The sequence below is a fragment of the Panthera onca genome, chromosome E2 (genome assembly GCF_046562875.1).
Source record: "Panthera onca isolate mPanOnc1 chromosome E2, mPanOnc1 haplotype 2, whole genome shotgun sequence".
NCBI lineage: Eukaryota > Metazoa > Chordata > Mammalia > Carnivora > Felidae > Panthera > Panthera onca.
Genome location: NC_138353.1, coordinates 7,367,542 through 7,378,715, shown reverse-complemented (window position 1 = coordinate 7,378,715; position 11,174 = coordinate 7,367,542). Strand labels below are relative to the sequence as shown.

Genomic DNA, 11,174 nt, shown 5'->3' with positions numbered 1-11,174 from the left:
GGTGATGCCTGGCACTGTGGCAGCCATCTTGCTACATAAGACAATATGCCAACCCACTGGGGGTGGCCGAGCAGGATGTAGAGAGCTCAGGTCCTTGATGGGGTCACTAAGTTGCTGAGCCAGCCTGAAACCACCATCCATTTTGCCACCATTTATTTTGTTTCTTGCGGCCAAGGGAATCTTCATTGATGCACTCCCTAAATTTCCAATGAGAAACCCAGCTAAAAAAGAAAGACATCATTGGGGACAGCAGCTGCAAGCCCAGCCTTTCGCTGGCACCGAAATATGTGCAGTATTTATTGATTGCCTGCTATGTGCCAGGCTCTGTGTTAAGTGCTGGGGATAAAATGACACGCACAGTCTCTGCCTTCCTGAAGTTCTCAGTTTAGAGACGGAGTCAGAGGCTAAACAAGTATTTCTGTATTTATGTTCGAGGAGCAGAAGGGTCAGGGTCAAGGCAGGTTAGGGTCATGGGTTAGGGAAGGGTCTCCTAAGCTTGTAATGGTTACATTTTTAGGGTTTCTGGACCTGATCCCAACATTGGGGGGTTCCCCCTGTGAGAAGTAAAGGAGATGATTCATTTTCAGAAATACCAAATAAATGCTATGCTAATTAACAATAGATTTACAACCTATTGGAAATAGTCCACCACAATGGACTCCCAAACTCTTAGACACTTCACTTCCTGGTTCTTCCCCTCTCAGCTTTGCGGGCTTTGCAATGGGCATGTGCCAAAGAACAAAGGGAGGAGGGACTGAAAGTCTCTGCATCACCTCAGGGAATGTACATTTATTCCAATCAGTCTACTGTTTGCCTTATATGGGCATAGGCAACTTCCGGGTCAGGCTATAACCTCTGTAGTACTCAGCCAATGAGGAACCAGGGGAGGGACTTGCGTGCTAGGAGATAAATCGTCTGCTGTGACTGCCCCAAGTGTGCCTGTCAGTCAGATACTCCCTCTTGCAAGAACGTTGATTAAAGCCTCGCTTCACTGTGCTCTGAATCTCCACATCCCTCCTTTGATTGGGTTGATGGGCTTCTTTCTAGCAGCCCAACACCAAGCAATTCTCAGACACCAACTCAATTCTGACACTCTACCCAGAGGTAGCATCAGATTCTCCAGGTGAAGGGTGCAGTTCTACGAGATTACCACCTCCACACCCCACTTCAGACACCAGCTGCAAGCCCCAAACTGCTACCTGTGCTCCTGACCAACTGGCTACACATTGGAAGTTCCAAAGACCTCTTCCTTAGATTTGGTTAATTTGCTAGAGTGGCTCACAGAACTCAGGGAAACAGTTATTTACATTGATCAGTTTATTAAAGGATACGATAAAGGACAGGAATCAACAGCCAGACAAAGAGATACACAGGGCAAGCTCCCAAACAAAGGAACTTCTGTCCCTGTGGATCTTGGAGTCCAGCTTAGTGGTACGTGGGAGCACTCTGGTTCACCAAGAGTGGAAGCTCTCCCAAAATGGACCAAAGCACTGTTCCTATGGGTTTTCATGGAGGCTTCATTATATAATTATGATTGACTAAGTCACTGGCCATTGGCTGATTCAACCTCCAGTCCTTCCCCCTCCTGGAGATGGGTCTGAAAGTTCCAGATCCCCCATTTGCAGGTTTTACCCTCCAGGCAACCAGCCCCGCCTTTGGGGGCATCCAAAAGTCACCTTCATTAATAGCAAGAAATGGATATTTTGCTTTTATGGCTCTGAATCATTTTCAGAAACCGTGGATCAAGACCAGATATATCTGCAAAACATATTTTGGTCATCTGAATGACCAAATATATATTTCCTATAAATCACTGAGGTGGATGGCACAGGGCAAAAAGTGGTATTTCAAGCAGAGCAACCTCTGGGGCAAAGCCCTGGAGGCCAAATCCAGCATCTGGTGAAAAAAAAAAAAGCCTTGTGTTAATCAAGGAGCAGGGGTGAAAGTGCAGGAGGGGGTGGTCAGAGGCCAAGAGGCCAAACCATAAGGCTTTGAAAATCACAGTGAGGATGCAGGAAGATTTCTGAAGGGCAAAGGGCAGCCACGGAAGGGTTTAAAGAGAAAAGGACACAGTCTGAGCTGTTTTAAGATGAAGACCCTGGGGACGCCTTAGCGGGCTCAGTCAGTTCAGTGTCTGACTTCAGCTCAGGTCACGATCTCACGGTTCATGAGTTTGAGCCCTGCGTTGGGGTCTCTGCTGTCGGTGTGGAGCCCGCTTGGGACTCTGCCTCCTTCTCTCTCTACCCCACCCCCACTTGCACACGCTCTCTCTCAAAAGTAAACATTAAAAAAACAAAAAAAGACAAAGACCCTGGGAGCTGCATGGGGGTGGCCTGGAGGAGCAAGTGGACGTAGGAAGTCCCCTCGCTTGCCTAGAGGGTGTGCAAACCACACTGGTAGATCAGCGGGGGTCTCTCCCAGCCCAGGAGCCACAGTGGCTTGGTTGTGCAAATACATGTGGAGTCTTCTGCACTGAGAAGGAGACAGGAAGTCCCACTTTCAGGGTCCAGTCTTTAGTCACAGCAGGACAGGATGGCCCTGCCTACCAGGAAGTCCTACCCAAAAACTCCTGTGCAAAGCAGGTCACACCTGTGTGGCTGCCCGAACAGTCCTTGGGCCCCCACCCAGAGAGATGACTGGACTGGGGCCAGTGGCCTGGAAGAGAAAGGAAGGGAAGGAGACAACCTCAGAGGTTACCCTGAACGTGACATGCTGAATGTGACATGACTCACGCTTTTCTAGCGCTAGCTCACGCTATTCAGAAATTAGCCGGGTTCCCTTCACTTGCAAAAGGAGAATAAAAAAATGTTCACCCACCCTTGGGAGAGACAAGACATGCAACAACCCAGCTTTTTCAGGGAAGAAGACATTCCCTCCCACTTCAGAAAGAAAACGGGAGTTTTGCCAATTTTTATGGAAGAGTAAAGGAGTATTCTCTCCTTTGGAGGTAAGCTGGAATTTCACTCTTAACATGACAAAAATTGGGTGGGAATTCCTGTCCGATTTCTATATATTAAAAAAAAGGGGGGGGAACTTACTAATTTTGTAAACCAACAAGTAAACCTGGAGGAAGAGAACTCAGACCGTCTCCTCTCCCTGATTAAAACATAAAAGGGGAGACCGGGTGGCTCAGTCGGTTAAGCACCCGAGTTTGGCTCAGGTCATGATCTCACAGTTCATGGGTTTGAGCCCCGCGACAGGCTCTGGGCTGACAGCGCAGAGCCTGGAGTTTGCTTCGGTTTCTGTCTCTCTCTCTTTCTCTCAAAAAGTGAATAAACGTTAAAAAAAATCTTTTTATAAATACAAAAGCAAACAAAAACCATAAAAAGTTCTACCCCTATTCCAGAAGGACACTGGGGCACCACTCACCTGGTGAGCCTTGTTTGGGCTAGGGTCCTCCAGCGGGACTTTGAGGGGCAGAGGCAGTGGGGTCTGCACTGGGGTTACACTCTGCATCTTCTTTTCCAGTGGGGGAACCACAGGTGGCAAAGAGGGGGGATGCTTCTTTTTCTTCAGAGAGTCTCCTGGAAAGAGGAGGAGAAACAGAAACACGCGATTGGCTGTACCAACATACTAGCCCAGCCAATGAGCAGGGAAGCAAGGCTGAGAGGCGGAGCCTTCCTCTGATTGGCTGATATGGAGGTGGAGGCGGGATGAATGACCTGTGGCTGCGCTGATTGGTTCAGCCAGGTCTCCAGCGGGTCTCTTCCTAGGGACCCTCCCAGATGGCCCCTCACTTACCCCTAAAGCTGCACAGGCAGCAGATGCACAGGTAGAGAAGCGCTGCCAGGAGCGCCAGGCCCAGTAGGGAACCCAGGACGATGCCAGCAATGGCCCCTGGGCTCAGGGTGGGGTCTGGAAGACCGGAGAGGATAATTAGAAGCAGGAAGAACCAGAGCTGGAGCCAAGTTTCCTAAGCTCCCTGCTCCAACTATTTTATAGGACCCAAGAACCTGGGACCCCAGACTCTTGATTCATTGTGCATTTACTGAGTAACTGTGGTGTGCCTGGCACTCTACTGGTAACGATCCATTGGTGAGCAAACCCAGATACCTACTCTCATGGGGATTCATTTTCAGGGAAATCAGAAATGAAGGCACAAATTAATATCCTAAGTATGGGTTATGCTATGACAAACACTAAATGTGCTATGACAGAAATAATGTGCTATCATAGATATAGAGTCAATCTTCTGCAAAGACTCTTATTTCCAAATAAGGTCACATTCACAGGTACTGAGGGTTAAGATGTCAATATCGCTTTCTGGGGGAGACACAATTCAACCAATCAAGTCAAGATGAGATCATGAGGATGGGCCCGAACCCAACCGGACTAGTGTCCTTACAAGAAGAAGACAGAGGTGCGCACACGGAGGCTGTGGAAAACTGGAGGCAGAGACCAGGGCGCTGCAGCTACAAGCCAAGGAACTCCAAGGATTCAATCCAAGGACTAATGGCCATTATCAGAAGCTGGAAGAGGCCAGAAAAGCATCTACCCAGAGTCCCCGCGGGAGCACGGCCCTCATTTCCATTAGAAGGAGGACTGCTGAGTTGTGAGAGAGTATCTTTCTATTGGTCCAAGACACCCGGTTCATGGTACTTTGTTAAAGGAGCCCCAGAAAATGGATACAAGCAGAGAAGGGGGATAAACGAAACAGACTGAGGGTAGCAGCCCCAACTCACGGGCCTGGTAGACTTGGCTTTGTGATGGGGTCCCTGGCTGGCCCCCCAGGGTGGGCAGGATACGGAAGGCCCAGGTCTCAGGGTTCCGATGAGGAAGGGGCACCACAGCTGACCGCTCCTGAGGCTCCAGGGTGAGCAGGGTGATCCAGTCCCTGTAGGTGGTGGCTCTACCCAGGTTGGGGCCTTCTGGTCGTGCCTGGACCTCAAAACCACTGATCAGGGCCCCGCGTTCCACATCCCAAGTCAGCACTGCTGCATCCCGGGTTCTCTGCAGCCTCCACGAGGAGACGGAAGGTCCTGGGGGAATTAAGGTGGGGGCTGGATTTGTGGGTCCTAGATGGGAGAGGGAAGGAGGCCGTGGACCTGGACCCGTAGGTCCTGGGGTAGAGGGTCTGGAGAGCCAGACTTCTAGGCCTACAAGAGGAAGGGGACTGAGGGCTTGGACTCTTGGATCTGATGGAGAAGGGGCTGGGGACCGGGTTTGAGGGAAGAGAGGACTTCTGGGTTCTGGGAAAGGAATGGACTCACCAATGAGGGTGATCTGGTTGCCCCCGGCACCCAGCGCCCCGCTGCACAACACGGAGTAATTTCCCAGGTCCCAATCCAGGCTGAAGTTGCTAATGAGGAGCCTGCGCCCATCTGGGCTGAGCCGCAGACGACCCCCTCCTCCTGGGGCCACGGGCCGCCCTTCCCGGGCCCAAGATGCTCTGGATGGTGGAGGACAGCCAGTGACCTCCAGCGCCACCTCTGCCTCCCCCGACCGTGTTTCCTCCACCGCAGGACGAAGCAGCACCTCCCGAGGGGCCTCTGCAGGTAGAAGAAACCGGGCCGAGTCCAGACCTGACCCTGGAGTCAAAGACCAAGTCCTGCCCGCTTTGGTGAAGCAAAGAGCTGTGAAACCCCAACACGTTAGCCAAATGAGGAAGCACTGCCCATGTCTCAGTCCATCATCACCTGATCTCCTTGGCAAGGACTTATTAGATACATACTATGGCCCAGGTGCTGGACTGAGGAACTCATATTATTCTCAACCATTTATTGCTCTGGACACGTAGGAAGATGTCAGCCCTCCTCCTGGGTCCAGGAAAGAAACTGTGGCCCCTTCCCCTGCTTGAGGTATCGGTGCTTCTGTAGGTTTGAAGACAAAGGAAATCTCTTTTCCTGGAGTTAGAAGTCCGCCTTTCTCATTTCCTAAAGGAGCTAAAATGTATACCCCTTCCCCGGGAAACAGGAAAGAAACCCCACCAGCTCTCACCCGGGGTAACCGTGCAGGTGCGCGTGGTCACCAGGTGGCGAGCGAGGCAGGTGACGGGGACGCCGCTGAGCCGGGGGTGAGCGGGGACAGCCGCCTGGAGCGCAGAGGGCGCCGGCCCCGCGCGGACGCCTTCAGGGAGACCCTGGAACTGTAGGGAGGCCGCGGGGACCCCGCCGGGCCACGAGCAGCGGAAGCGGAGGCTGCGGTCCCCTGGACCGCCTTCCACTGAGCACTGTGGGGACCCCGGAGGCAGATCTGTGGAGCAGAGGGAGAGAACAGGGGCTCGGCCTCTCTCCCCTCGCCCCTCCAGCCCCTCATCTCCGCGTGTCACGCCCACCCCTCTTCACCTGGACCCGCCCCATAGGCGTCCCTTTTCCCAGAAACTTCCGGGCTGAGTGGGCAGCGGCAGCCCCACTGACTGCCCCTCTCTCCTAGGAAAACATCTTTGCACGGATTTCTTTCCTTGCAAACATAACCCCCCCCCCCCTTCCTTTCTAGTCCTCCTCCTTCCACCAAGTTACTGGGAGCCATCAACCAGACATCTATGCCCCTACTGGTGCGACACCCCTCCCCCCGACCTCTTCTAAGATAACTCGGCCCTTTCTACAATGGCCCAGCCCCCTTCTCTAATGACTCCTCCCCTTTCCCCAGGTAATTTTTAAAAAATATTTATTTTGAGAGAGAGAGCATGAGCGGAGGTAGGGGAAAGAGAGAGGGAAAGGCTCCCAAGCAGGTTCTGCGCTGTCAGCACGAGCCCAAGGTGGGGCTCGATCTCACTAACTGTGAGATCATGACGTCATTTGAAATGAAGAGTCGGTAGCTCATTGACTGAACCACCCAGGGGCCCTCAGGTAATTTATTTGCTGATCCCACTTAACTGGCCCAAGGAACTGAAACTCCGTCCCTTTCCGGCCTCCACTCTTCACCATTTGATCCTCCTCTTAATTTGTTGAGATTGCTCCTGGCCCGGGAATCTGGCCCCCTTCCCCTCTCGCGACCTTCCTCACCCAGTCGAACAAGTCCCGCAGGCCCTCGTTGGCCCCGCCGCTTTTCCCGGGCATCCCCGCCCCTTTTACGGGGAGTCTCCTCCCTCCCTTGCTGGCCCCGCCCCTCTGATGCGGCCCCGCCCCCTCGGCGTAGCCCGCTCCGTCCCGCCCGGGCCCGCTCACCTGCCACGGTGAGGTTGAGCAGAGAGCGGCGGCGGCGGCCTGTGCGTGGGTTCGCGGCGAGGCAGGCGTAGGCGCCGGCGTGGCCCGGCCCGACCGCGGGCAGCAGGAGACGCGGGCCGGCGGGCACGGCGGCCTCCGTCGGGTCGGCCAGGCTCCACGCGATGTCTGCGGGCGGCCGCGAGGCGGCGGAGCAGCGCAGGGTCACGTTACTGCCCTTGGTGACATAGAGGGCGGGGGTGGCGTCGCGGTCCGAGGAGACCTTGATGACCGGAGGATCCGGGCCGTCTGGGTGGGGGAAGGGGTCGCAACCGGGAGAGTTGGGGTCACCCGGGACTCCGCCACGACCCGCGAGGACTGGACCTCCAACAAACCCCCTCCTCCCCAGGAAGTCGGGACCCCGAGCGCCCAGATCCTAGCCCCCGACCGGAGGCATACCCCGACTCACAGAAGACACTGACGTCGGCCGCAGCCTCAGCGTGGCCGAAGGGGCTGCGGACGCGACAAGTGTACCGGGCGTGGTCGCTTCGCACAGGGTGCCCGATGAGCAGCTGGTCGCCCTCTGTGCGGATCCGCGGTGGCTCCGCTCCCTCAGGGTCCGCTGCCTCCAGGGTGCGTCCGTCCCGGCTCCAGCTCAGCTCCCCGCGACCCGGCCCCCACCCTCTGCAGCGCAGCCGGAGTTCGGCCGCCCCCTCCTCTATCTCGGGGGCCTCGGGCTGCACAGACAGCTGGGGCACGGGCTCTGGGAGAAGGGGAATGGGCTCAGGACCCGGTCCCTGGCCCCCTCGTCCCCCAGATCCAGGACTCCAGGCCCCGGCCTTCACTCCTCACACCCAGGACTTCAGGGCCCCAAGCCCAGGATTCCTCCTTCTCAGGGACCCACTAAGTCCCCCAGGGCCCGCCCCCCGCCCTCCCTTCCGCCACCGCCTCTTCTCCCAGAGACCCGTGATTCCAAGCCCCCAGGAGTCTTGATCCCCAGGCCCAACTTCTCTCAAGAACCCCTGTCTTGGCCCCCAGCCCCTATTATCCTTCCTCCCTCTAGCCTAGAAGTCTTCTCTCCCCTGTCCAGGAACCCCTTCCTCAGGGGAGAAAACAGGTCAGACAGCAGCGATCTGCCCAAAGGTCTGGCAGAGCAGACCCTGCAGCCTGCACTCTGGACCTCAGTGCCCACTTACCATATACACCCACCATGAACTCCCGAATCTGCCGGGAGACCCCAGCCCGAATGACCTCAGCAGTGTAGACCCCAGCATCCTCCAGCTGGGCAGAGGCAAGTTCCAGGCTCCCCTGGGCCTGGTCAAACCGTAAGCGGTCCCGGTGAGCAGGATCCAAGCTGATCAGGGGGGCCCCCGGCCCCAGGCCTCCAGCTGCCAGCACCTTGGAGCCTCGGCGCCAGACCACCAGAGGCGCAGGAGGGCCAAGGCTGGGAACTGGAACCAGAGGGAGCTGGATGGTGGTCCCCACTAGTACCGACAAAGGCCTCCCCACCTGCTGGGGGAAGCTTTCCACTGGGTGGGCTACTGCAGTTACTTTGGATTCGGGGTTCTGGGCAGATATTTTAAGGTCCTGATCCTTAGGGAAGAATTGTGAACCTGGGGTCTCAACTTCAGTCTCCAGGGCCTGAGCAGAAATGTTTGAAGCTGGGGTCTTAACCGAGGACGGCTCTGAGTTTTCGGCAGGAACTTGAGAACCCAAGATATCAGAAAATACTTCGGAACCAGGGACCTCAGGGACGGTAGGAGGATCCGGGCTCAACTTTTGGCCCTCAGCAGAAACGTTTGACCTAGGCACGTCGTTAAAATTTGAGACCTCAGGAAACCGTTTGGAATGAGGGATAGCAGCAGTGGTTTTTGAACCTGGAGACTGCTCTGGAAATTTCCAGTCGGGGGGTTTCATGGAGGAGACTTTCGAACCTGGGCCCTGGAAAGAGCTTTCTGAGTCCAAGGAGAAATTGGTTTGCTGAACTCCAGAAGAGGCTCTGTGGGTGATGACCCCTGCTCCGGAGGCTGCAAGAAGAGGAGGGGAGGGCGTTGGGGAGCTGCCAAGAGGGCGGACTGGTGGGGAAGGGGCTGCGCAGGGGACTTACCCAGGAGCAGGAAGAGCAGCAGAGCCCGTGAGGTGTCCATGGTGCTGGCCGCACCTGTGAGGACACTGCAGCGAGACTCCAGGACCTGCACCTGTGCCTCCCAGGTCGACAAGTCCGACAGGACTGGTAGCTTCCTGGGCGGGGAAGGAAGCCAGACCCAGAGGGAGGTGCCCCCACCCCCAATCTAGTAGCAGAGCCAGCCACCCCCACCCCACTGGTCCTCGTCAGCTGGTCCCATCTGACTCTGCTCTCCCCACACGCGAGGTGAAGATGGCGGGAAAGGAGTCCCAGTGGAAACGTGGTGGTAGCAAACCCGTGGGGAAGGCAGCCAGGAAGACTTCTTGGAGGAGGGTGAGGTGACCCTTCAGAGAGTCCCACCTCTGATGGCCTTGGCCTCAGTTCAGGCTTCCTCCTCCTCAGCTTCCGGCTTCGAGTCCACTCTGTCCTGCCTGCAGCACCTGCATTTGACCCTGCTCCTGCTCTGCTCCAACTCCTCCCATGGCTCCCTGCTGCCCTCAGAACCAAGTCTCAATTGGCTCCCTCCCACCCAGTCCCTCTCCAGAGACCCATAGCTGCATCTCCGTGCCCCCCAGGGCCTCAAGTGCCCTGCATCCCCCTAAACTCAGCGTCTTCCCTCCAACACAACCCCCTTCCCGGGCTCTCCATCTCAAGTGCCATTGCACCATCTACGCAGAGGCTGTGGGGCGTCTTCCCTCCTCTCTCCCCCTCCCCTCCTGCTCTGCCCCCTGAATCTCTGTCACAGCCTTACCTCTGGGTTCCCACTGGCCAGACCATAGCACAGGCCCCATCCGCTCTGCCTCCTCCCTCCAGCCTCCAAATCTCCACCAGTGCCAGTCCCTGGATCCTCACATGGCCCCTCTTTCTGCCCCTGCCCCTCCCACAGCTCCCCTGTGCCCTCAGGAGACATCCAAGGACCCTTCCAGACCCTGAGTGGCCCAGACCCACCCACTCCAGCCACACCCTCCACCCTCTCACTCTTTGAATACCCTGCCATTCTCATGCCCCATCTCTCCCCTCCCAGATTTGCGGGCACTCTTCTCTACCTGGAATGTTCTGGTCACTCCCTGCCCCCCCCCCCCCAACAACTTGTCCTGCAGCCTCACCTGATTAAGAATCATAATAATAACTACCACTTCTCCCGTGCCAGGAACCATGCGAAATGCTTCCCAGGCATTATCTGGCCAAACACTTCCAAACACCCTATGAGCTGGGTGTCATTATCCTTGTGTTACAGGCTAGGAGACTATGGCTCAGAGAGGTCAAGGGACCTGGAGGAGGTTGCACAGCCAGAGAGAGGAGGTGGGCTTTGGCTCAGGATGGCCAGACTGCTCACTCCTTCAGAAAGCTACCACCCCATGGAGCATCTGGGTGGCTCAGTCGGTTAAGTATCCAACTTCGGTTCAGGTCATGATTTCACAATTCGTGGGTTCGAGCCCTGCATCAGGCTCTGTGCTGACAGCTCAGAGCGTGGAGCCTGCTTCAGATTCTGTATCTCCCTCTCTGTCCCTCCCCCACTCATGCTCCATCTCTCAAAAATTAAAAAAAAAAAAAATAAATAAGTAAATAAATAAATAACATTAAAAAAAAAAAAAAAAAAAAAAACGAGAACAGAAAGAAAGAAAGAAAGCTACCACCCCATGCTGGGGCTCAGGATCTCTGCTCAGCATCCAGTCCCCTGAGCTCACCCAGGGAGTTCTCACCATGCTGATGGTAATGACAAGGGTAATAATACATAGTGAGCATTTTCTATGCGTTAGGTGTGGTTCTGGAGGTGCTACATTAATTCCCTCAAAACCTCATGGGGGAAGTTTTGTAACTTAAAGATGCCAGCAAATTCCTCCCTTACGGAGTCTATGTCCCCTCCCCATGGATCCAGGTAGACTCTTACTACCAGACCAAGAGACTACAGCAGAAGTGATCCCGTGCCAGTGTCTGCATGGAGGCCCAGAGACGGGCATAACCCA

At 55.5% G+C, this 11,174-nt stretch overlaps 1 protein-coding gene across 1 annotated transcript; it reads right to left on the bottom strand.

The window, feature by feature from the left end:
- Nucleotides 1–1,299: 1,299 nt before the first annotated feature.
- VSIG10L (V-set and immunoglobulin domain containing 10 like) lies at nucleotides 1,300–10,756 on the bottom strand. The gene is made up of 10 exons (XM_060651882.3): nucleotides 9,190–10,756; nucleotides 8,279–9,109; nucleotides 7,552–7,845; nucleotides 7,107–7,391; nucleotides 5,938–6,192; nucleotides 5,211–5,489; nucleotides 4,683–4,979; nucleotides 3,742–3,855; nucleotides 3,370–3,524; nucleotides 1,300–2,655 (listed from the first exon to the last, which is right to left on the bottom strand). The coding sequence occupies exons 1-10, from the start codon at nucleotides 9,227–9,229 to the stop codon at nucleotides 2,584–2,586; spliced, it is 2,622 nt and encodes an 873-aa protein (XP_060507865.2). The 5' UTR covers nucleotides 9,230–10,756; the 3' UTR covers nucleotides 1,300–2,583.
- Nucleotides 10,757–11,174: the final 418 nt, after the last annotated feature.